This window comes from Papio anubis, chromosome 9 (assembly GCF_008728515.1).
Source record: "Papio anubis isolate 15944 chromosome 9, Panubis1.0, whole genome shotgun sequence".
Lineage (NCBI taxonomy): Eukaryota > Metazoa > Chordata > Mammalia > Primates > Cercopithecidae > Papio > Papio anubis.
The window spans coordinates 95,467,130-95,492,942 of NC_044984.1; the positions used below are offsets into that span (position 1 = coordinate 95,467,130).

Here is a 25,813-nt window from a genome sequence, read left to right on the forward strand (position 1 = left end):
AAGAACTTTAATTATAGATTTATTTTACTTAATAGATATAGAACTATTTCAGTTTTTATTTCTTCTAGCATCTGTTTTTGTAAGTTGTGTATTAGTTGTGTATTTTTTCAAGAAATTTGTTCATTTCATCTAAGTTTTCAAACTTAGTAGCACAAAATTGTTTATATATCTCCTTATTAACTTTTTATATATCTAGGGCGTATAGTGATGCCCTTTCTTTTACTTATAACTTCATAGTTTGTGCTTTTCTCCCTTTTTTAAAACAGTACCTTAGAGGTTTATTAATCTTTTCAGAAGAAAAACTAACTTTGGGCTTTGTTGATTTTTCTTTACTACACCTTTGCCTTCTGGTTCATTCATTTCTGCTCTTTATTTCCTTCCTTTACTTCCTTTGGGCTTAGTTTCACTTTTTTTCTCAGCATCTCAAGATGCTGATTTTCAGATTTTCTTTTTTTCTAATATAGGGATTCAAAGCTATAATGTTCTCTATAAATACTGCTTTGACTGTATCCCACAAGTTTTCATATGTTGTATTTTATTAGCAAAACATTTTCCATTTCTCTTGTAATTTATTTTTGACTATGCATTTTGAAGGAATGCATTAGTATCAAAACATCTAAAGAGTTTTGATATATTGCTCTGTCATTGATTCTAATTTAATTACACTGTTATCAGAGGATATTCTCTCTGTTATTTCAGTCTTTTGATATTGTGTGTATATGTATAAAGATTATATATATATATAAAGATTTACCTTATGCTCCTTTATACCATCCGTGTTGATATATGTTTCAAGTATGTTCTGTAGTTGGTTGTTTGGTATAATGCTCTATATTTTTATGTCAATTCGGCAAGATTGATTAATTGTGTTTTTCAAATCTTCTAAGTCCTTGTTAAATATTGTGCCTCTTATCTACTAGTTACATACTTGAAATCCACAAGTATGATTGTGGATTTATCTTACTCTATTTTTAGTTCTGTCAACTTTTGCTTTATGTATTTTGAAACTGGGTTATTATGTACATACAAGTTGAATAATTCTGACTTACTGTTGAATTGATATTTTTATCATTATATAAAGTAATTATTTAATAATACAACGCTTTGAGGATGTGATGGGCAAGAGGCTGAAGAGCTAACCTTAAAACCTTTCAAAGGGCAGGACTGAGCCTTTTACTGCCTCTCAGAGCTAAGGAGATAGGGACCCACCAGGTTCTCAATCACAGCAAAGGAAGAAGAACAAATCAAAGGTGGACTAAGCTTTACAAAAACTCTATGCCAGCACTAGCCCAGCTTAATCTGTGACCAGCTTTAAGTGATTTCTCTTATCTGCCTAACATCACCGGGGGAATTCTTTATGGTAGAAAAGAACATCACTAAGAGCGGAGTATCACAAATTTGTTCCTAAAGAGCTAGATAGTAAATAATTTTGGCTTTTTGAGCCAATGGCACAATCAAGGCTATTATGTAGACACTTTTACAGCAATTTAAAATATAGCCTTTTAAAATATAAAAACTATTCTTAGTTCACAGGTAGTTAAAAAAGAAAATCAGATGGTTGGTCAAATTTGGCCACAGGCCATAGTTTGCTGACCCTTGATCTAGAGCCTCTACATGTGTGGCATAAAATAAAAAGATTACTAGGTATGCAAAAAGGCAAGAAAATGTGACTAATAAGAGGGAAAAGGAGACCCAAAGATGATTCAGAAATTGGGTTTAGCGCAGAGACTTTCAAATAGCTATGATTTATATATAAAAATAGAAGAAAATATTGACAAAAATGGTTGAAAAATTGAGACTTTTAAAAGAGAATTAAAATCTATGAAAATAATTCTAGAATTGCAAAATATAAATCTGGAATTAAGAACTCATTTGATATGTTTAATAGCAGATTGAGGTTGGGTACGGTGGCCCACGCCTGTAATCCCAACACTTTGGGAGGCCAAAGTTGGTGGATCACCTGAGGTCAGGAGTTCAAGACTAGCCTGACCAACATGGCGAAATCCTGTCTCTACTACAAATACAAAAATTAGTGTGGTGGTGTGCGCCTGTAATCCCAGCTGCTCTGGAGGCTGAGGCAGGGGAATCACTTGAACAGAGGAGGCAGAGGTTGCAGTGAGCTGAGATCATGCTATTGCACTCCAGCCTGGGCGACAAGAGCAAAACTCCGCCTCAAATAAAAGAAAGAAAAAAATAGTAGATTGACTCAACATAAGACAGTAAATTAGTGAACTTGAAGACAAGTCAATAAAAAGAAAATCCAAACAAGCCCAGAGAAAAGAAAAGAAAAACAGAGCAGAAAACATAAGAAACATGCAAAACAGTCAAAAAGTCTGAAATATTTGTAATAGAAGTCCCAGAAAGGAATAAAGAAAGAGGAAAAGTGATATTTGAAGAGGTAATGTCTGAGAAGGGGTAAATTAAAAGGAGGTAAACTTATATATTAGAATATAAAACAGTTAAAAGTTTAACTAGATCTATATAGATCAAGATAATATCTCAAAATTATCATGTGATATGAACAGAGCAAAAAAATTGTAAATAATATCATTATGTAAAGTTTAGGCACAAAAATTATTTACATGATATTTGCACTATGTATAATTTATTGCTATATGGGCATTTATGTGTGTGTGTGTGTGTGTGTGTGTGTGTGTATATATATATATAAATGAACTGGAAGGATGCATACAAAACTCATGTCAGCAATTGTCTCTGTGAAGGGAGAGGAAACCACTCAAGAGCAAAAATAGAGGAGAATTCAGTTTTATCTATATAGTATTTATTTTATTTATAAAAAGATGTTAAGCAGGTATGACAAAATGTTACCAAGAGTTAATACTAACATTTCCATGGGTATGTGGAAGTTTGTTATATCATTCTTTATGCTTTCCAATATTTAAAAGTTTTTTGCCAAAGAATTTTTTTAAATTAATCTACCTGTATTGTACAAGTCTCTTCCCTTGAAAAAAAAAAAAAAGCAGCCATAAATGGGCATTATAGTTAATCACTTCAAGACCAATATCATGTGGGTCACCTTTGTGCTATGCAAAAATGATTAGTTGTTTTGATTTTAGGCCATAATATTTAACTAGATAATGAAACTGATTAGGTGTCAGATAAACAAAAACTACCAATGAACTAAACACATTTTCCTTTTAAACTTGCAGTTATTTTCAATATAAATACAACCTGAAAGAACTAAACTCTAGTTGCATTTTTCTGTCGGTAACATCCAGTACTGTTAGTGATCGTAAGAATTATCTCTGTCAGTTTTATTTCTACCTGATAGGTTTTCATTGTGTTCTGGCTTTTCTTCGTTGTAATTACATGTCAGTCATTGAACTAGCATTATTTGATACCTGACAAGTCCTTCTCATACACAAAACCCCTGTAGTGAGTATGTAGGAAAAAGAAACATTAAAAAGTTGCTGTTTCTACTTTCATGAAGCTCACTGCAAAAGGAGGAAAAGGCAAAACACCATAAAATCAAGACAAAATAAGTTTTATGGTGGTGAGCAGAGTTGTGGCAGCTACAGAGGAGGTAGTAGTTAATTACAATTACGGAAGACTCAAGAGGGTGCATTTGAGTGTTCTCTTGAAGGAAGAATGACTACTTTATCAAAGTAGTCATAGAAACACTAAGTGCGTATATGATGTATACCCATAAAATCAGAATTGGCTACTAGTGTAGCCGGAGTAGAGGATTGTTTGGGAAACCTGTTTTCTTTGTGGAGTGTATTTGGACATGAGGCTTGGAAGTTTGCTTGGAGTCAATTTACTGAGATCCTTGAATGGTGTGGTGAAAAGTTTGGGATTTATTCTGTAGCCAGTGAGAAACAACTGAAACATTCTTTGTAGGGACATGAGTGCTGGGGTTGAACCAACATTTTAGACACACTGACAGCAGAATGATAGGGCAGGGAGCTGAAAGTTTGGAGGCAGAAAAAGCCAGTTAGAAAATCAGAGTCTGAACTCAAGTGGGGACAGTGCAGAAGACGGAGAAATGAGAGACATTTTTGAAGAGTAATTGTCAGGACTAGGAGGCTAATGGTTCTGAAGGCTAAGCTAGCTGAGACCTGGTTTTTATGCAAGTTGATTCTGAAGGGAGGAAAGGAGGAGGGACATAAAAGGATAAATACGTTCAAGGATGAGGTTCAGAGATTGGTTTGGGGAGTGCTGTTTCTGTAGCATAACAGACAACTGGCAATTCCCTGAAAAGAGTCAGGGTTAGAGATAGAGAATTGAGAACCCTTATCAGAGAGATAATAATGAAGTCATGGGAGTAGATGGACTTACCAAAGAAAGAGAGAAGGCAAGAGAATAATAAAACCCAGGTCGAAAGAGAAGGAAATGCCCACATCTATTGGTGCGTAAAGAGCCACCTAGCACAAGCACCAAGTGTGAATGTGACCAAAGACAGGGGACACCTGGAGGTGGCAAAATAACCAAGATGAGGTAAATGGATTTTGCAGAACTCTGGAGCTACACCACTGAGATTAGCGTCCCTTCTTAGTTACTTGTTTTGGGCAAGTTACCTGACCTCTTTGTGCCTCAGTTTCCTTACCTGTAAAATGAGGATAATAGTACCCACCACATAAGGTTGTCATGAAAATTAAATGAGTTAGTGTATATGAAGTAATTAGAACAATGCCTGTTTTTACATAGAAAATGATATATATGTGTAATCATTGTTTTGTTATTGTTACTTTCTAAAATCAGATTTGTAAATATATTTTTACTATTTTTACAGTCATATATGTATATATACATAGTCATTCAAACAGCCAAATACTTCTCGTCCATGATGCTCAGTAAATTTTATTTTTTTATTTTCCATTATGATGACTGGTTGTTTTGCATCAGAAACCACCCCCTTTTAAAACAAATTTTATTTTGAAAGTTGCAAAAAGAGTAGTTTCTATACTTTACCTTACTTTTGCTAATGTTAATATCTTACATATTTATTAAAACTAGAAAAGTTAAGAATACAATGCTATTATCTAATCTACAGACCTTATTTGAATTTTGCATTTTCCCAGTAATAACTTTTTTCTTGTTCACAATACTTCCAAGATCCAACATTACATTTAGATGTGTTGTCTCCTTAGTTCCTTTTAATCGATGACAATTCCTCAGTCTTTGTTTTTCATGATCTTGACATATTTGCAGAGTATTTGTCAGTAGTTTTGGAGAAGCTCCTTCAATTCAGGTTTGTCTCATGTGTTTGCATAATTAGGTTGGGGTTATTCATTTTTGGCAAGAATACCACAGAAATGATGTTATACCCTCCTCAGTGCATCATATCGGGGTGTATAACATCATTATGTCTTATTACTGGTGATACTAGCTTTGATCACTTGGTTAAAATGTTGTTTTCGGCTGGGCACGGTGACTCACACTTACAAACCCAGCACTTTGGGAGGCCGAGGCTGGCAGATCACAAGGTCAGGAGTTTGAGATCAGCCTGGCTAACACAGGGAAACCCTGTATCTACTAAAAATACAAAAATTAGCTGGTCGTGGTGGTGGGTACCTGTAATCTCAGCTGCTCAGGAGGCTGAGGCAGGAGAATCGCTTGAACCCAGGAGATGGAGGTTGCAGTGAGCCGAGATCACGCCACTACACTCTAGCCTGGGTGACAGAGCTCGACTCCATCTCAAAAAACAAAAAGATGTTTTCCAGGTTCCTCTGCTAAAAAGTTACTGTTTTTCCCTTTGTAATTAGTAAAAATTATGTGAGGAGATACTTTGAGAATCTGCAAATATCCTAGTTTCTTCAGTATACTTTACTAATTTTAGCATGCTTTGATATTTCTTGCCTACAAAAATTATTACTGTGATGTTTGACTAATGGTGATTTTTTAATTTTCATCATTCCTCCTATATTGATTAATTATAATTCTACCATAAGGAAGAGCCACTCCTTATCTCCCATTTATTTATTTAATCACTTATTTATGTAAGTATATATTTACATCAGTCTGGACTTAGATACTTAGTCTTTGGGCTATAATCCCATGCTTTCATTATTAATATTGTTTCATACAAATTGTTCCAGATTTGGCTATTAGGGGTGCCTTCAAGTTTGTTCTGTGTCCTATTGGCATGTCCCCATCGTTTTTTGAGCATTTCCTTCCTTTCTGGCATCACAAGATGTCCCAGACTTCTCTTGTATTGTCCCTACCATCATAGCTCTGGAATCAAACCTTCCTCCAAGGAACACTGATTCCTTTGGTTAGACAATGATATTTAGGAAACAAGATCTGGATCCTAGGTCCAGATCTCATAGCTCCCAGGAATCCATTGCTTCCAGGCCCAGGAAGTGCCTCCTTTTCCTGTCTCCTGGCCATCTTTCTGGAAGAGATGTCCCCTGTGCATCTGTATTGGGAAAAATGGGACTTAAGACAATAACGTATTCAGATTATGATCCCTTTGAAAATAGTAATGGAAAACCAATACTCTCTGTTATTTTTTCCTTTTGTCTTTTCTAGTTCTTCAGTTTGGATTCACAACTATCTTTGTGGCAGCTTTTCCCCTAGCACCACTTCTGGCCTTACTGAATAACATAATTGAAATTCGACTTGATGCTTACAAATTTGTCACACAGTGGAGGAGACCTTTAGCTTCAAGGGCCAAAGACATAGGTAAGTTGGATTTGCATATGTTTTTAAAATAAATATTAAACATCTGGCAGGTAAAATTTTAAAAGCCACAAACTTCAGATTTTTAAATTATGGTTTCCATGTAAGATGATTCACCTAATTTTTGCAAAGAATAATTGTATTAGTTTTAAATAATATTAGACAAGAAGTAAAGCTGCTATTTGGAAGTTTGTAATTTCCAGTGCTAGAGAATTTGTGCTTAAATAGTTTCTCAATTTGGTTATTTCTATCTTAAGATGCTTGAATCTAAAAATTTAGATTTGTTATCACTTATATTCTTTTTGAAATAGATCTTCCCTTTGCTTAACTTTGATTTGGTCTTTCCTAAATGTTTGCCTGATTTACATGAAGTATAATCCAGTTTTTCTAATGGCAGAGATGAACTTTGGTATTTGACTAGAGATGTTGAGTTGAATCAGACGCAGCCCCAGTGAGAGTTGCCTGAGATCAAAGACTGTCTTTTATTCATCTCTGCATCCAGTGCTTAGCACAGAGCAGGCAGTCACCCAGCCAATATATGTGGAAGAGAATTGCATGTGGATGTTATTGCTAATGATGTCTTTTAACCTCCGTGTGAAACAAACACGCATTCTGTGAGCACCTACCCTGGGTCAGTGTGTCATGGGCAAGGCCCACAAAGATGGACAGAAGGGATGCTATCCATACCCTTAAGGAGCTCCCAGTCTGGTGGGGCTTGACATTATGTGTGCTGATCCTATCAGATGGTATTTTGGTGCCTTATCATTGACCAGAATTCTCTGCCTTATGTCTGATCCTGACTATTAAGTCATGAGCATATAGACACTCCCATAGAAACTTCCTCAATGCCAAGTTGTTTGCACAAATCCTTCCTCCTGGTTGCTTCTGTCAGTATTTGGAAAGATGAAGAATGGACCCATGAAAAGGACTTTTAAAAATGAATTCCCATTTTTTCATAATTATTACCTCTGCTTTGTGTATGGAACTAATACAACACTTCTATTTGAATAGGAATTTGGTATGGAATTCTTGAAGGCATTGGAATTCTCTCTGTTATTACAAATGCATTTGTCATAGCGATAACATCTGACTTTATCCCTCGCTTGGTGTATGCCTATAAGTATGGACCTTGTGCAGGCCAAGGAGAAGCTGGGCAAAAGTAAGTTTGCTATAAAACCATTATACAATTTCTATTTCCTAGCCATTTTTTGAGGTTGGACACTCAGACAGAAGACTTTGCACTGGAGAATATGGAATACATGCCCAGAAGGAGAGACCTGTGATAGGGAAGGTGGAATTGTGATTTATTAGAAATAATAATAATAACACTGTCAGCCAAAGAAAACATGTCCTCATCTACCGAAGAGTTGGAGGACATACAAGTCAGACAGGTTTTAGATGGAATCCAATGTAAGAGTAGCAATTAATCATTTTTCCTACCCCCGACCTCTGCCCACTATGAATTTAGAAATGTGTGATATGCTAATGTGTATATCAAAAAAGTAGTGTATGATGTGTGTATAGTTATATCATTTTATGAGTTTGCAAAAGGACAGTTACAATCTGATTTACATTGTGTCATTATGTGTAGACTCTGCAGATCTTACATAGGAAATATGGAACTATGTACTGAGTAGCCAGTAGGTCCTCAATAAGTATTTGTGGAATAAGTAAGTGAAAGACCTTTTCCTGGGTATTGACCTGACCAATGTCTATATTACCCCAAGCAGGTTGGATGTACTAAACTCCCTGGGAGGGGGATCAATTCTATGGCATTGCCTCAATGGTTTGCAAAGCCAGGGCAGTCTACATATGGTCAGATAAAGCCTAGTCAAAATTATAACACATCCCCTAGCTTTCATTCCTGTACCTTGGAAAAAGGACAAGAAGTCTTAACATACTTCAAAAATCTCTGTTTGGCTAAAGCCAAAATAATTAAATTCTTATTATGGGATTTAGATGTCTATAGGTCAGAGTGAGATGTGTTTGGGGATCACAGGGTCTTCTTAATAACCCAGAAATCACCCTACATGGGCTGCTGTCTACTTACACAAGCGGCCCTGGTTTACTAGCCTGAGCCAGATTGATTTGTCCTCTGCAGCCATGGTAGCTGATCGACCCCAAGGAGTTGAGTGCCACCAAATCCAATCAACTGAACTCATGCAAACCTGGCCTGGGTCCAATTTCATTACTCATGCAAACCTGGCCTGGGTCCAAGTTCATTATTAATCCTACGTAAATGGGCTACGGCGTGAATGATTGAGGAATGTCATAAAGCTCACAATCCAGTTATTTGAAAAGGCTTCTATAAAGTTCTTGACTACTATAAGCATGTGGCCACCCACACTAATTATCTAGCAACTTTCAGTGAGCATACCATCCCATTTTAAGAGAAATTTAAAGACACGTTATTTTGCCCAGGCATTTCTTTCTAATTGCAACTGCCGTTGACATTCTCTGCTTGGCTTAGCCTAAAAAAGCTTACCTTCACTGAAACCATTTTCACATAGGATTTGATTCTCAAAACAGCCCTGGGAATGGGACATGCATTATTATCTTCACTTTGAGGAGCAGGAAAAGATTTAAAAAGGTTAAGCCCAGAATCACAAGGCAGAGTAACCCTGGGAGCTCATGTGAAGGTAGAACCTCGACTCACTCTCCATCTGCACCTCACAGCCCTTGAGGCTGTCCCGTAACAGTAAACCCCCTGGGGTTTCCGTCTCAGTGGTGTTTCTGTTCTTTCCCAAATTCAAATATGGTGAAATCTACCTTGTTTTACAGGGAACCAAAAAATAAAATGGGAACCTTTATGCACAATTGATAGTGAATCAAAGCTTTAGAATTTTAACAACCTATTAGATTTAAGACAATGTCCGCAGCGATTAAAGTGTACCTAATAGCCTCCTTATATCAATTTTATTGGGCTCTTCAGAGCTTTTCTTTCCTTTCTTTCTTTTTTAACCTTTCTTTTTGACTTAGCCTTCTGCCACTTTCAATTTATATATCTGCCTTTTGTTTTCTAATCCCCTGGTCATTTTTCATGTTTTCGAATAGTTAAATTTATGTATGTTTCTTCATGAATCTTATTTTCTGCCTCACTGGCCACTCTATTACTTTTCAGGGTTTTTTTTTTTGCTTTTTCCCATTTAGAAATGCTTTAGAAATTACTGAACTCATAAGAGTAGCAGAATTGTCAAGGTATAGAAAGTCATAATAAGCCTTTGGGGTAGTACAGTGATTGCTGGCTCATCCCTTTCTTATGTATTAAAGGATTTAAAAGAATAAGCAGCGAATGGCTTTTACGGCAGAATTCTCACATTTAAATGAGTGTGTGGTCATCTCAGAAGATACATGGAAGAGATATGCATCCTAATCCAAATGGCACTACCCTATATAAGACATTTTCTAGATCTTTCTTGGAAGTGCCTACAGAGGCCATCTACCACTCCTTTAAGAAAAATGACTTTATATTCAGAGGAAACCCTTCCTTTGTCTGTTACTTTTTTCTTGGTACTTCTCAATTCTCCCTGATCATCAGTGTAGCCTCATCTCCCTCTGTCTCATTGAGAGCTGGTTGTGGGTCACAGTGAGAGAATATAGCATTCCTGCCAGTAAACCCAGTGACAGGCATGGGCTCTCTACTACCTGTGACCTTCCTGCTATAACAATGGGTCGGTGAGTTGACACTTGCATGCCACTAGCTGAACTTTATACAGCAAAGTGTGAGAAATCTCACTTGCCTGAATTGATGACCACCTCGACTATTTGGTTTTGGCAATAGATGTCGGCAATAACTAACAGTCTACAAAAGGTGAAAGGAATTAGTGAAATGCCTAGCATCCATTTTTTCCCCAATTATGGCAATGATATGGAAGGAAGACATACACAGCTGATAACTGTGTGTTCATACACTAGGTACACATTTAATGTTTTGCACTCAGGAGTAATTACCCTCTAAAGACACATTTTCAACTGGGATTTATGACTGTCATTACATGCATAGGCCAATGAGACAGGTGTTTTATTTAAATTTAAATTTTCTGAATGGAGTTTTGGAGCAGAACAACCAATGGACAGTAGTGTTAGTCTTGATAAAGCCTTGGGGCTGGTCTGTGAGGTAAGAGTGCAGGAGGGGTCATGAATATTCCATTTCAGTGCTGGGCCTTTTTTATTCACCAGTTCCCAGAACACCTTTCCCTTCCCACAGCTCAGATCTTTAGAAAGACTCCGCTAAAACTTACTCCCTCTCTGTGACAGCTAATCATCATCAAGGCACTCATTTATTTTCATGTCCAGTTCTAGACAGTTCGTAGGTAAGGGAGACATCATTCTGAATTACCTTTTCAGCGAGTAGTAGGGGAGGCCTGCTGCCATTTGGATTAAGGCATGTTACACACCCCCTGACCATTTGTTTTCACCTATGAGTGACTTGACAAATGGGCCCTTCAGCTTGGTTCATTTTTTTTAAGGCCATGATAAAGCCAGTGATTTGTCTTGAGCAAGGTAACACGCAGAACCCATGTGTTCTCACAACTGTGTTCATGTCATCATTTAGGTTTAGTGTTCAGCAGCTTGGAAAAATCATGCCAAACGTGTTAATGAAGAGAATCTGAAGATCATTATTTATTCATTCAATCAGTAATTATTTATTGACCCCCTGCGAGATGCAAGAAATAAATAAAATGAATAATCACCACTCATGTTTATCTTACTTATAGGCTAAGATCTGTATTACGTGCTACACATTCATCATTTAATTTAATCCCCTCAACGACCCTATGAGGTGAGAACTTCTGTCACTTTAAGAAGTTACATAAATCGGGTGTAGTGACACATGCCTTTAGGCCCAGCTATTCAGGAGTCTGAGGTGGGAGAATTGTTTGAGCCTGGGAGGTCAAAGCTGTAGTGAGCCATGATCGCACCACTGCACTCCAGCCTGAGCAACACAGCAAGGCCCTGTCTCAGAAAAAAAAAAAAAAAAAAGAAGTTATATAATGTGCCAACATTACATGACTAGAAACCAGCAGAACTAAGATTTGACCCCAAAACCCAAGCTTTTGTATATAAAACACTGTTTAAAGAAAAATGTATACAGGATGTATCTAAGTGCTAATTTCACCCAAAGTTTCAAACATTGTTATCTCAGTAAGTGCATATGTTCGCCACAATGTTCAATATGTAAAACTGTTCAGACACTGGTAGAAAAGATGTTTCTGAGAGTACTGCTTGCTATCATACTTTTAAAATGTCCATTTTCTTGAGTGGAATTATTGACAGAATGATTAAATCCTTGATTTTATCTACTCATTCAATCTAGAATGATCGATAGAATCACATACTTTAGTTTCCTCCAATCAGATCGATTCAATATTTATGGGATTCCTACACTGTGTAAGACTGTCCTAAGTCATAGGATACATAAATACCTAAGATACCTGCTCTGCTCCCAAAAAACTGCAGTCCAAAGGAGAGGGCATACATGTATGCTGCCAACTCTAGTACAAGCAATCTGGTAATGGTGGACTAAGTATAATGGTACTACAGAGAGAGGGAAAGGAGTGAGACATTGTGACTGGAATGATTAGGTTGTCTTCCTAGAAGGAGTGGTGTTTCAGGTGGCCACTGAAGGATAAATACTATTTCCACCTGTAAAAGAAGAGGTAGGGAATTCTAACAGAAAAGATAACGAGCAGAGGATGAAATCATCAGAAGCTGTCAGGGAACATAGTCCAGCATGACTGTAGCATGGGATATGAGTTGGTGAGAGGGGGTCATATGCACACCAGACATATTTGGAACATTTTGGGAATATCTATAAACATATATAAAACCACTAATGAGGAACTGTGTTTATGTGTATCATCAACAAAAGAAGCTGTGACTTACATATAATTTATGCCCATCATGTAATGCTGCTTTTTACCTATTTCACTGAAACATTAATTGGAGTAGAGATGTTCTGTATGATGATTCTGCAGAAAAAGACAAGAACCAAAACAAGCAACTTGTTCTGATTGAACATGCCTAGGGCTTTCCAGCACATCCCAACCTGAGTTCTGTTTGACAAGGAAAGGCCAGTTACAGGCATTTACAATTGCAGGGACGTCTGGGAAGCAGGGTCTTCGGGGAACTGGATACAGAGAAGGTGATCAGTGTCCTAATGGTAGAATTTGCTTCCTCTTATAGGTGCATGGTTGGCTATGTGAATGCCAGCTTGTCTGTATTTCGAATTTCTGACTTTGAGAACCGATCTGAGCCTGAATCAGATGGCAGTGAGTTCTCGGGGACTCCTCTTAAGTACTGCAGGTGAGTGTGGCACCCAGCGTGGCTCTGCGTAAGCTGAGCTGGCTCCACCGTGGAGAGATTTTAATCTGAAGGCCCCTTCTGGCTGAGTGTGTTTAAAGCAGTGACTGTCAATCTCAACAATGCATTAAAAGCACATGGAAAATTTTCAAGCCTTCTCTTGCCCGGGATGCATCCCAAACCAATTAAAACAGAATGTCAGGCGGTGGAACTCAGAAACCAGGTGCAGTCAGAATTGAGAACTGCTGGCTTAAAGGGAAAAACCAAAAATATAGTAGTGAAGGTTATGCCCTGGCTCCAGGGACTCAGGGACAGACAATCCCCATGGAGGTTGAGTGACAGCTGTTGAGGGCACTTGTCTTTGTTCTGCTTCTCTCTCTTGCCCAGAGTATATCACATCACATTTCTAAATGTTGAACAACTCAGAAGCATGTGGAAAGAGGCCCAGTTCATTTCAGGTTCCACCACAGTAGCCTCTGCAACATGTGCTCATTCTCTCTTTCTCTCCCTCTAAAACGAAATTAATTAAACTGTTCCTCTTGATGTGTATCTATACAAACATACATGAAGGAGAATTGGTTGAGCACCTACTCTGTGCCAGAAACTGTTACTCCACTTAATCATCACATCAGCTTTCTAAGTTAGGCAATATTATCTCATCTGACAGATGATAAAACCATTCACTAAAAGCTCAATGAGATTACTTGTATAAAGCTCTTGAAGAGTCCAGATGGCACCTTTTTCTCTTAATACTTTGATGTTATAAGAATTTCGTGAGCTCACACCTGTAATCCCAGCACTTGGGGAAGGCAAGGTGGGAGGATCACTTAAGTCCAGGCAGTCAAGGCTGCAGTGAGCTATGATAGCACCACTGCATTCAAACTATGGAGCAAGACCTTGTCTCAAAAACAAAACAAAGAATTTTGGAGATCCCCATCATGACAGTCTATGTTCTCCCTGTAATCAAAGCCACAAGGAAGAACAGCCATCGAGTCCTAGATGCTTTGACATAGGGACTTTCGTAATGATTCGCTTCAATCCATCATCTTACAGAGGGTGAGGCTGAGGACCAGAAATGGTAATTGATTTGTCTGGAGAGATACAACAAAGCTAGAGTAGAATTCAAGGCTCCCAACTTTCATCACAGTGTTCTTTCAAGTAGCTTCATTAGTGGATATGCCACACGATGTGGATATAACTCTCTCCCACCTGCCACACAGCCCAGAAAGGACTCTAGACAGAGTCATCGTAGTGAGGCTCCAGCGTCACTCTTTCTGGCATTAATAAATAATGCTTAGGGATGGGAATTTTCAGCTTTCTGTGAGCCAAAACCAGATGATTCTTCTTTTGTAGATTAACCTTGTAACCACTTGCTATAAAATAATGTGTCTTCTTTGTCCCTTCTCTTCCCTTTGCCTGTAATTGATTTTTTTTCAGAGAAATGGCACAGGCACAGAAACTGATGTTGAGACCTGTTAGCAGCCTAGATTTACCCACTTAGTCCCAGTCTAAGAAACTAGATCCTAGAGAGCAGAAATTGGGTTGGCCTGCTAGAACAAGTGACATTCTGCTTACCATGTGGAGAAGAGAGACGTGAATACCCAGTGAGCCTGGGCAGGGGCAGTTTAAGAGGACAAAAGAGGGTGAGAGAAGGCAGAGGCTCCCCATTTCTGTGCAGTGACAGCGCACCCTCCACCCCTTTAAACATTCATGCCAAGTTCCCAGGTCTCATTGGCTGTCACATCTCATCAGATGGCTTATTTCCTTTCCCACATGGAGTGACAAGTAAGATGGGGAGAAAGACTGGCTGGAATATAATCTAGTGCTGCTCCCTGTTGCGGTCTGGTGGAGAAGCAAGCAATTAAGCAACAGTTGATGCTTTCTTCAGTAGATTTTCCACTTGCTTGTCCAGACCATTTCATACATGAAATTATTTAGTAAACATTGTTAGAGGCATACAGGATCCTAAGTATAAAATGCTTCAAAATAAAATGCCAACTATTATTTGGAGTTTAAAACTTTGTCATCATTTGAAAATAAGATAAAAATACAGAGTCTTTCTCCTCTTCTGCTTCCTGGCTCATAATTCTTCCTGCCTGTCCCACATAGTAACATAAAAGTATATTCCACAAATTATTAATGTGAATGGAGTTGTTCATGCTGGCACCATTAAGTTAAATTATGATTGTTTTGTTTAGCAGTTTTCTTAAAAGTCCCCTAAAGAAAACATTTTCAAATTTCTAATTAAAATCACATAAAATAATATTTTCAGGTTTGTTTTCAGTCATATAGCAGGTGAGGCACCTGGATCAGCTCTCGGGCTGAACACATCTAAACATGTAGAGAAAAATTTAAAAACACCTTCTCAAATGCATCGATGACCTGGGAAGAATATTTGCTATTCTAAGGCAGAAAGGAGTGGCACACAGAGCATTGCAGCCAACTTTTACCCAAAAGGAATGTGCTGAAGTGAGTGGACTTGAGCTTTCTTTTTCAAAGCTTTCCATGGTTAGGGAAAGTGAAAGAAAATATAGAGGCCAGGTGCGGTGGCTCACGCCTGTAATCCCAGCACTTTGGGAGGCTAAGGTGACTATATAGCTTAAGGTCAAGAGTTTGAGATCAGCCTGGGCAACATGGTAAAATCCTGTCTCTACTAAAAAATGCAAAAAAATTAGCCAGGCGTTGTTCTGCACACCTGTAGTCCCAGCTACTTGGGAGGTGGGAGGATCACTTGAGCCTGGGAGGCAGAGATTGCAGTGAGCCCAGATCGCAGCACTGCACTCCAGCCTGGGTGACAGAACAAGACTCTGTCTCAACATAAAAGAAAATATAGGAATGACCAGCCTGTAAGTATATACTTATATACTATATAAAACAACTATAATATACTCACACTAGAGTCTATTATACAGCATTAAAAATAAACTGCATGCAATAATGTGAATGAATCTTAGTAACATAATAGTAAAAAAAAAAAAGCAAGCCCTAGCAAACTACATAGAGTATAGTACCCTTTCTAAAAAGTTCCAAAACAAACTAAATAGTACAATATTCAGACGAATGTATATACATATAAGTTAAAGATAAAAATGAAATTCAGGGTAAATGAAGCAATTGATGTAAGTTCCTGGTAATGTTTTAGTTCTTGAGCTTCACAGTGGATTTATGAGAGTATGTTGTATTATTAAAGTATTACTTTAATGGAGTCACATGGATTAAAGTTCTCTGAATAGTACCTGGCCCCCAATAGGTATTCAGCAAACATTTGTGGAATTTTATGCCGATTCAAAAGTGATAGCTGGAGGATACATTAGAAGGACTCTTCTAGTGGCAAGTGGCAGAAATCCAGGGTAAACTGACTTAAACAACAAAAAAAATGTATTGGTTCAGATAACTGGGAGATTCAAGGGGTGATATGAACTTCAGTAATGGCCGGATCCCAGACCTCAAGCAGTGTCAGCAGGATGCTGCTTCTATGCTGGCTCTGCTTTGCTTTCTTGACTTCCTTCTCAAGCAGGCTCTCTCACTCCATACAAGGCCACCAGCAGTCCCAGGCTTTTGCCTTCCATGGGCTTAGTGATTTTTCACTAAGTGATAGTTCCAGCAGACATCTTGATGATGTCACTGATCAGGTCTGGCTCATCCTTTGAGCTGAGATCAGGCAGGTGGAGGGGAAAGTCCTAGCCAGCCCACACAAATGTTTCCCCAGAGGAGAAGAGATATTGTTTTATCAGAAGAAAAATGCTGGACAAGCAAAACAACAGATATCTAGTATAGAGAAACTGTTCAAACTTCTCTCCTATTGAATGAGAACTATATGATGAGAATGGAAGAGATTTTAGAATCAGAAAAATCATAGTTTGAATGCAACATTCTCCTGTGTCTTTATAGATACCGGGACTACCGTGACCCACCTCATTCACTGGTGCCCTATGGCTACACACTGCAGTTTTGGCATGTCCTAGCTGCTCGATTAGCTTTTATCATTGTCTTTGAGGTAAGTTTCCTCAGCCAAATTCTTTATTTCCTTTGACATAATGAAGTTAGTAGGAGTAATGAATAAAAATAAGTAGTGGGGATTTTGAATGTGATTATCTATACTTCTAAAAGTAGTAGTGTCATATTATGTAACCTCTTTTTGATCTTTTCTTTTTCTTAATTGAAGTATTTGATTTTTCCAAGACATACTTGAAAGTCCATAGTTGGTTTGTAATGGACAAATCTGGACTCTGTGGTCCTAAATGTAATTTTCTGGGGCTATAGTTCTTAAACTTTAGGAAAAATGCAGTTTTTCCATCCTCACTCCCAGATATTCTGACATATGTCTGTGACTTTTCATGAGCTCCCTGTAATGATTCTGATTATAGGCATTCTGGGACCATAGTTTGGAAACATTTGGAAAATATCAGCCCAGTAAGACTCATTTTTTTTTCTTTTTCAACTTTTATTTTAGATACAGTAGGTACATGTGCAAGTTTGTTACAAACTTACATTGCGTGATGTTGAGGTTTGGGGTGTGACTGAACCCACCACCCAGGTAGTGAGCATAGTATCTAACAGGTAGTTATTCACCCCTTGTCCCTTCCCTCTCTCCCCTCTCTATTAGTCCCCAGTGTCTTTTGTTCTCATCTGTATGTCCATGTATACCCAGTGTTTAGCTTCCACTCTAAGTACGTACAGTAAGAACGTCCATTGCTTAGTTTTCAGTTTCTACATTAGTTCACTTAAGATAACAGCCTCCAACTACATCCACGTTGCTGCAAAGGACATGGTTTCATTCTCTTTTATGGCCACATAGTATTCCATGGTGTATATATACCACATTTTCTTTATCCGGTCCACCATTGATGGGCACCCAGGTTGACTCCATGTCTTTGCTATTGTGAATAGTCCTGTGATTGACACATGAGTACATGTCTTTTTGGTAGAATGCTTTATTTTCCTTTGGGTATATACCCAGGAATGGGATTGCTGGGTTGAATGGTAGTTAAACCCTTTGTTCTTTGAGAAATCTCCAGACTGCTTTACACAGTAGCTGGACTAATTTACATTTCCACCAACAGTGTGCAGGTGTCGCCTTTTCTCTGCAGCCTCGCCAGCATCTGTTAATTTGTTTATTTTCTTTCTTTTTTTTTTTTTTTTTTAGACTGAGTCTCGCTCTGTCGCCCAGGCTGGAGTGCAGTGGCAGTCTTGGCTCACTGCAACCTCTGCCTCGTGGGTTCAAGCAATTTTCTGCCTTAGCCTCCCAAGTAAGAGGATTACAGGCACCATGGGATTACAGGCACCACCACCATGCCTGGCTAATTTTTGTATTTTTAGTAGAGACGGAGTTTCACCATCTTGGCCAGGCTGCTCTTGAACTCCTGACCTCATGATCCACCCGCCTTGGCCTCCCAAAGTGCTGGGATTACAGATATGAGCCACTGTGCTTGGCCTAACTTTCTAATAAAAGCCGTACTGACTGGTGTGAGATGGTATCTCATTGTGGTTTTGATTTGCATTTCTCTAATCTCCTTAGAGATTCTGAGCATTTTTTCATATTATTGTTGGCTGCTTGTATATCTTCTTTTGAGAAGTAACTGTTTGTATCCTTTGCCCACTTTTTAATGGGGTTATTTGTTTTTTACATGTTGATTTGTTTAAGTTCCTTACAGATTCTGGATATTAGACCTTTATTAGATGTGTAGTTTGCAAATATTTTCTCCCATTCTGTACATTGTCTGTTTACTTCTTTGATAGTTTCTCTTGCTGTGCAGAAGCTCTTTAGTTTAATCAGATTTAACTTAGCAATTTTTGCTTTTGTTGCAATTGCTCTTGAGGACTTCACCATAAATTCTTTGCCCAGGCCAATATTGAGAAGGGTATTTCCTAGGTTTTCCTCTAGCATTTTTATAGTTTGAGGTTTTACACTTAAGTCTTTAATTCATTTTGAGTTAAATTTTGTATATGATGATAGGTAGAAGTCCAGTTTCATTCTTTCCCATGTGGATAGCCAGTTATCTCAGCACCATTTATTGAACAAGGAATTCTTTCCCCATTGCTTATTTTTGTCAAGTTTGAGATTCACTCTTTCTAAATGTCTCCAATTATTGCCATCATTACCACACATATTGAAATATACTGATTCGTATAGTTAATTTATGATTTTCAAATAGTTATCAGGATTTCCCAACATGATCATAAGCATTTTCCAATGGGACTGGGTTTTACAAGTGGTCCTTCTGGTTGGGTATCATCACGGAATTATTTATATTCAAGCATCCAAATAAGTATTTATTAGCTAAGACTCAAAATGGAATTATAAAGTAAAATCTGTCTAGCAATTGTCTATATTATGTGTCAATAAAAATACATTATCTGTTTTCTTTCAGGGTTTAAGAAAATTGCTGCAAAAATAGTTTGCATTTCTATGACTCTAGTTATAAATGGAAATTTCATATCTTGTCACATATATTAAAGTCGGATTAATAAAAGCCAAGGTTGCCTCTTGGTTTGGATCTAAAGTTTCCTAGACCTCTTCAAGAATATTCTATCACTGCTTTTTCCTTCACTCCAGGGAACCAAGAGAAGAAAATATTAAGCTGCTCTTCCCTGGAAATTAGCTTACCAATGGCACGATCTCTCTTTAAAGAAGATATTTTTAAGCCATCACTGTCTTAAAATTTTTCAAACAAAACTTATTGTCGTTTGTTTGGGTTTTTTTGTTTGCGTTTTTAATTTTAAGTTCTGGGGTACATGTGCAGGACATGCAGGTTTGTCACACAGGTAAATGTGTGCCACGGTGATCTGCTGCATAGATCAACCCATCACACAGGTGTTAAGCTCAGCATCCCTTAGCTATTCTTCCTGATGCTCTCCCTTCCCCCACCCCCACCCCCAACAGGCCCCAGTGTGTGTTGTTTCCCACCATGTGTCCATGTGTTCTTATCATTCAGCTCCCACTTAAAAGTGAGAACATGTGGTATTTGGTTTTCTATTCCTTTGTTAGTTTGCTGAGGATAACAGCTTCCAGTTCTATCCATGTCCCTGCAAAGGACGTGATCTCATTCCTTTTTATGGTTGCATAGTATTCCATGGTGTATATGTACCACATTTCTTTATCTAGTCTATCACTGACCGGCGATTTTATGCCTTTGCTATTGTGAATAGTGCTGCAATGAACATATGCATGCATGTATGTTTATAATAGAATGATATATATTCCTTTCTAATAAGAGCCGTACTGACTGGTATGAGATGGTATCTCATTGTGGTTTTGATTTGCATTTCTCTAACTTCCTTAGAGATTCTGAGCATCTTTTCATATTATTGTTAGCTGCTTGTATATGTTCTTTTGAGAAGTATCTGTTTGTGTCCTTTGCCATACAAGTTATAGAATTGCTGGGTAAAATGGTATTTCTGCTTGTAAATCATTGAGGAATTGCCACACGGTCTTCCACAATGGTTGAATTAGTTTATACTCCCACCAACAGTGTAAAGGTGTTCCTTTTTCTCTGAAACCTTGCCAGCATCTGTTGTTTCTGGACTTCTAAATAATCAACATTCTGACAGGCATAAGATGGTATCTCACTGTGATTTTTACTTGCATTTCTTTAATTATCAATGACGTTGAGCTTTTTTTCATATGTTTGTTGGCCGCATGAATGTCTTCTTTTGAAGAGTGTTTATGTCTTTTGCCCACTTTTTAATGGTGTTGCTTGGTATTTTCTTGTAGATGTGTTTAAGTTCCTTGTAGACTCTGGATATCAGACCTTTTGTCAGATGGATAGATTGCAAAAATTTTCTCCCATTCTGTAGGTTAACTGTTTAATCTGATGATAGTTGTTTTTGTTTGTTTTTTGTTTTTTGTTTTTTTTGTTTGTTTGGTTGGTTTTTTTTGGTGCTGTGCAGAAGTGCTTTTGTTTAATTAGATCCCATTTGTCAGGTTTTTCTTTTGTTGCAATAGCTTCTGGTGTTTTCATCAAGAAATTTTTGCCCACATCCTGAATGGCATTGCCTAGATTTTTCTAGGATTTTTATAGTTTGGGGCTTTACATTTAAGTGTTTAATCCATCTTGAGTTAATTTTTATAAAAGGTGTAAGGAAGGGGTTCAGTTTCGATTTTCTGCATATGGCTAGCCAGTTTTCCCAGAACCATTTATTAAATAGGGAATCCTTTCCCCCATTGCTTGCTTTTGTCAGGTTTGTCAAAGATCAGATGGTTGTAGATGTGTAGTCTTATGTCTGAGATCTCTAATCTGTTCCATTGGTCTATGTGTCTGTTTTTGTACTAATACCATGCTGTTTTGGTTACTGTAGCCTTTTAGTATAATTTGAAGTTGGGTAGCATGATGCTTCCAACTTTGTTCTTTTTGCTTAGTCTTGTCTTGGCTATTTGGACTCTTTTTTGGTTCCACATGAATTTTAAAAGAGTTTCTTCTAATTCTGTGAAGAGTGTCAATGGTAATTTAATGGGAATATCATTGAATCTATAAATTACTTTGGGCAGTTGGTCATTTTCACAAAATTGATTCTTCCTGTCCGTGAGCATGGAACATTTTTCCATCTGCTTGTGTCCTCTTTGATTTCCTTGAGCAGTAGTTTGTAGTTCTTGAAGAGGTCATTCACTTTTCTTGTTAGCTGTATTCCTAGGTATTTTATTCTTTTGTAGCAGTTGTGAATGGGAGTTCATCCATGATTTGGCTCTCTGCTTGCCTGTTGTTAGTGGTTAGGAATACTAACGATTTTTGCACATTAATTTTGTATTCTGAGACTCTGCTGAAGTTGCTTATCAGCTTAAGAAGCTTTTGGGCAAAAATGATGGGATTTTCTAGATACAGGATCATGTCATCTGCAAAAGAAAAGATAATTTGACTTCCTCTCTTCCTATTTGAATACCGTTTTTTAATTTCTCTTGCCTGATTGCCTGGGCCAGAACTTCCAATACTGCGTTGAAAAGGAGTGGTGAGAGAGGGCATCATTGTCTTGTCCCGGTTTTCAAGGGGAATGCTCAATGAGAGTTTTTAACATGAAGGATGTTGAATTGTATCAAAGACCTTTTCTATATCTATTTAGAGAATCATGTGGTTTTTGTCTTTAGTTCTGCTTATGTGATGAAATGCTTATGTGATGTTTACTGATTTGCATATGTTAAACCAACTTTTTATCCCAGGGATGAAGCCAACTTGATCATGGTGGATAAGCTTTTTGACGTGCTGCTGGATTTGGTTTGCCAGTATTGTATTGAGGCTTTTGGTATCAGTGTTCATCGGGGATATTGGCCTGAAGTTTTTGTTGTTGTTGTTGTCTCTCTGCCAGGTTTTGGTATCAGGATGACACTGGCCTCATAAATTAGTTAAGGAGGACTCCCTCTTTTTAATTTTTTGGAATAGTTTCCACAGAAATGGTATCAGCTCTTTATTGTACCTCTGGTAGAATTCAGCTGTAAATCTATCAGACAAACTTTTTAAAAGGTTGCCTTAAGTTATTTGACTTTTCAAATAGAATTTTCCATTTTCTTTTTCTTTTCTTTTTTTTTTTTTTTTTTTGAGACGGAGGCTTACTCTGTCGCCCAGGCTGGAGTGCAGTGACACGATCTCGGCTTACTGCAAGCTCCGCCTCCCGGGTTCACGCCATCCTCTTGCCTCAGCCTCCCGAGTAGCTGGGACTACAGGCACCCGCCACCATGCCCGGCTAATTTTTGTATTTTTAGTAGAGATGGGGTTTCACCGTGTTAGCCAGGATGGTCTCGATCTCCTGACCTCGTGATCCACCCGCCTCAGCCTCCCAAAGTGCTGGGATTACAGGCGTGAGCCACCAGACCCGGCCTCCATTTTCTTTTAATATTTTGTTATTAACTATTGAAAATATGAGAATGATGCAGAAAAGCTTCCTAATTTTGTGTCATCCATGCATCACTAAATTTATCAAGTTTTAAATAAAACAAAGAGTACTTAGCAGTATCATTTGAACATGATTTAGTCTCTATTTAATACTTTAGAATTGTAAGAACCTTTAAATTGTCATCTAGTACTTTATCGTTTACCATTATATAGATGAACAGAAGTGACAGTGATTCTAGAGTTCCAGCTATTAGTGTTTCAAGTAAAGAATTTGTGACAGTTTACCAAAAAGAAAAAAGCTTCTTCCTGAAATGATCATTTCCCTAGGCCCAGTGATAATTCTTATAACCAAGATTTGTAAAGCACTTGACAGTCTACAAGGCATTTTTAAACATTTTCTCATAATTCTGACAATACTCTTTTTATAGATGAGTGGAATGAGGCTCAGAGAAATTAAATAATTCATCCTCAGGTAGACAGAAAGCCCTTAAGTAGTGAAAGCTACCAGCTTCCACCTGGGTTTTGTGACTCCACAGTATACGTTCTTCTGGATCTCCTTTGAATTAATTATCTGACCATTCTTTTCCCAACTTCCTTCCGGACTCCTCTTTCTATTCCTTAGGTGGTGCATCAGACCAGTTCAGGCCTCACCTGTCCTATCATCTTGCATTATACACGCCTCCCCTGACCTCTTTCCACTCTCCACATACCCCGGAGGGTCCACATCCTTCTTCAGCCAACTCTCTAACCTCATTCAAGATACACAGCAGACCTGACTCTGTTACATTCTCCTCTGTGTTTTTAGCACCTCGTGTTTTGTATAAAGCACCTCATTTCATATCTGATCCCAGACCTCCCAAAAGACCTAAGGGATCGAATGAGAAGAGAGAAGTACTTGATTCAGGAGATGATGTATGAAGCAGAACTGGAACGTCTCCAGAAGGAACGAAAGGAGAGGAAGAAGAATGGAAAAGCACACCACAACGAGTGGCCGTGACCATGTAGGTGAGAGGTGTGCTCAGCATCTGAGGCCACTCCAAGGTTGAGTGGGTGCTTTAAACTCCCTGAAGCAAAGCTTACCATTGTTGCAGTAACAGGGATCAAAATAAACTCCTTAGAAGCTTCCCAATCCAAAAGAAGCTTGTTTTTCTCTTTAATCATTGCAAATTTTGCTTGATCTTCCCCTCCCACATACCTTCTGTAACATTCCTCTGCCTTCTTGTCAGACTCTGGTCTATCAGTCAAGGTCTTCAGGATTTGGCCTAGGTGTTCCCTGAAACAAAGCTTCCTCTCTCTTTTCCTCCAACCGGGCTGTTTTCCTTAGTATCCCCAGGGAAACATGCCCCTTCTTTCTGGGTAGGTGGGAGGCAGACATTAGCGAAGAGAATTCTTCCTGAAAGTCTCAGCAGCCAGAGACTAAGGGGCAACAGGGCTCTCCTGGGCTGCAGGACCAGTAACTGATGAAGAATTTCTTCTGGCCCCACCACTACTGGCTGCTTTCTTCCCAAACAGGTCATTTCTAATTTTTGCTTGAAAGCATGGTATCTGCCTGTCTGTCTCCGTTTCCCCAATAGTTGGCAGGATGTGATGTTGCTTCAGACTGCCCTTCTGACTCAGTCTGTTCACCCATAAAGCAAGCATAAAAATGTTTATACCATCCCTGACTCCGTTTGGGGTTACAAATTCTTTGAATGCCTTTGGTGCATGGTAAGTACAAACCATCACACATCATGTTTTAAAGCAATTGTGTAAACATCAGATCTTTATGCCTTCTTTTCTCTTTCCAGAAAATAGTCCCTTTCCAGGCCAAGGACCTGAATTCTGTTTACTTCTCCTGGCTGTGCAAAAGCACACTCAAGTGAATGACTGAAAATGCAACCGCAGTGCATGCTACAGATACCGGCGGCCGCAGGAGGGTCAGCATCCAGTAGAGGACTGGCGTTGGAGTCACACTGCTGTGAAATCACGTTGCAGTCCAGCGCACAATTGCTATCTATCCATAGACCATTCTTGACCAAGCAAGCATGCACATGTGGGCAGTTACATTCTCAAGTTTTTAAAATCAAGGGGAACTTGTATACTGGGCCTGTTTTTCAGCCTGTTTGCTATCTTTTTTGCATTCTATCCCATGTGAATTTTACAGACACTGGGCTAAAAAGGGTATTTAGACACATGGACACACATTCCTAGAATGTCATCATATGGTCCTAATTCCATGTCACCAACAACACAGACAAGACCCTGTTTACAACTTTTTCTTTCCTTTTTTTTTAATTTTAGACCTTTCTGAGAAGATTATTCTATATGACATATCTATAGCTATGTGTATGGCCATAGATGTACTTCTGTGTGTACATATGTATAGTCATGTATTCCTGCATATGTACATACAAATACAGAGATATATAAAGTACATAGAAATTCCTTACTTGTAAATAGCCAAAAAGTACTGACATGAATGATGAATTTTCACATTTAAATAGTCATCAACATGAAGCCATGATTAATGCTTGTATAATGTGATGCAATAAAATTTAAAATAAATTTATGCACATGGAATATTTTCAGCTGGCTCTTCTGAAATTCTGTTGTCTTTTTGTCCCACAGAATAAGAGGAATCACAGAATAAGTGGAATCTTTAATGTGAGGAGAATATCTGAGGGACTTTGCAGGAAATCAGATGTTTATTGGATAAATGCATGCAAAAAACAAACGGTATAGCCAAATACCAGCATATGTTTCTGAAGAACTTTTTCCCCAATCTTGATGGTGGAATATTTTAAATATAAGCCATAATGAATATGCCATAATTTGAGGATTTGATAACCTACCCAATTTTATAAGTCCTCGTAAGACTAGAATATTAGAAATATCCTACTTCAACACTATAATCTTCATTTAAACCTCAGCTGTCTGCAATTAACAATTGCAAAAATACAGAGCCAACCTAAGTGCCCATCAACCAACGAGTGGATAAATAAAATGTAGTATATATACCATGGACTAGTAGTTAGCCATAAACAGGAACAAAATAATGTCTTTTGCAG

At 38.1% G+C, this 25,813-nt stretch overlaps 1 protein-coding gene across 5 annotated transcripts in view; it reads left to right on the plus strand.

Moving 5' to 3' along the window:
• The window catches only part of ANO4 (anoctamin 4), a 406,193-nt gene extending 380,856 nt beyond the window's left edge, over positions 1-25,337 (plus strand). For 4 of the 5 annotated variants that reach the window (XM_021922816.2, XM_021922817.2, XM_017946141.3 and 1 more), the window contains 6 exons: positions 6,493-6,645; positions 7,654-7,801; positions 12,829-12,948; positions 16,837-16,942; positions 23,572-23,767; positions 24,554-25,320. In XM_021922816.2, coding sequence (XP_021778508.1) covers positions 6,493-6,645; positions 7,654-7,801; positions 12,829-12,948; positions 16,837-16,942; positions 23,572-23,763 — 719 coding nt within the window. In that variant the 3' untranslated portion in view covers positions 23,764-23,767; positions 24,554-25,320. Of the gene's footprint in view, positions 1-6,492; positions 6,646-7,653; positions 7,802-12,828; positions 12,949-16,836; positions 16,943-23,571; positions 23,772-24,553 lie in introns of all 5 variants that reach the window. The other variant, XM_021922815.2, reaches the window with a different exon arrangement.
• Positions 25,338-25,813: the final 476 nt, after the last annotated feature.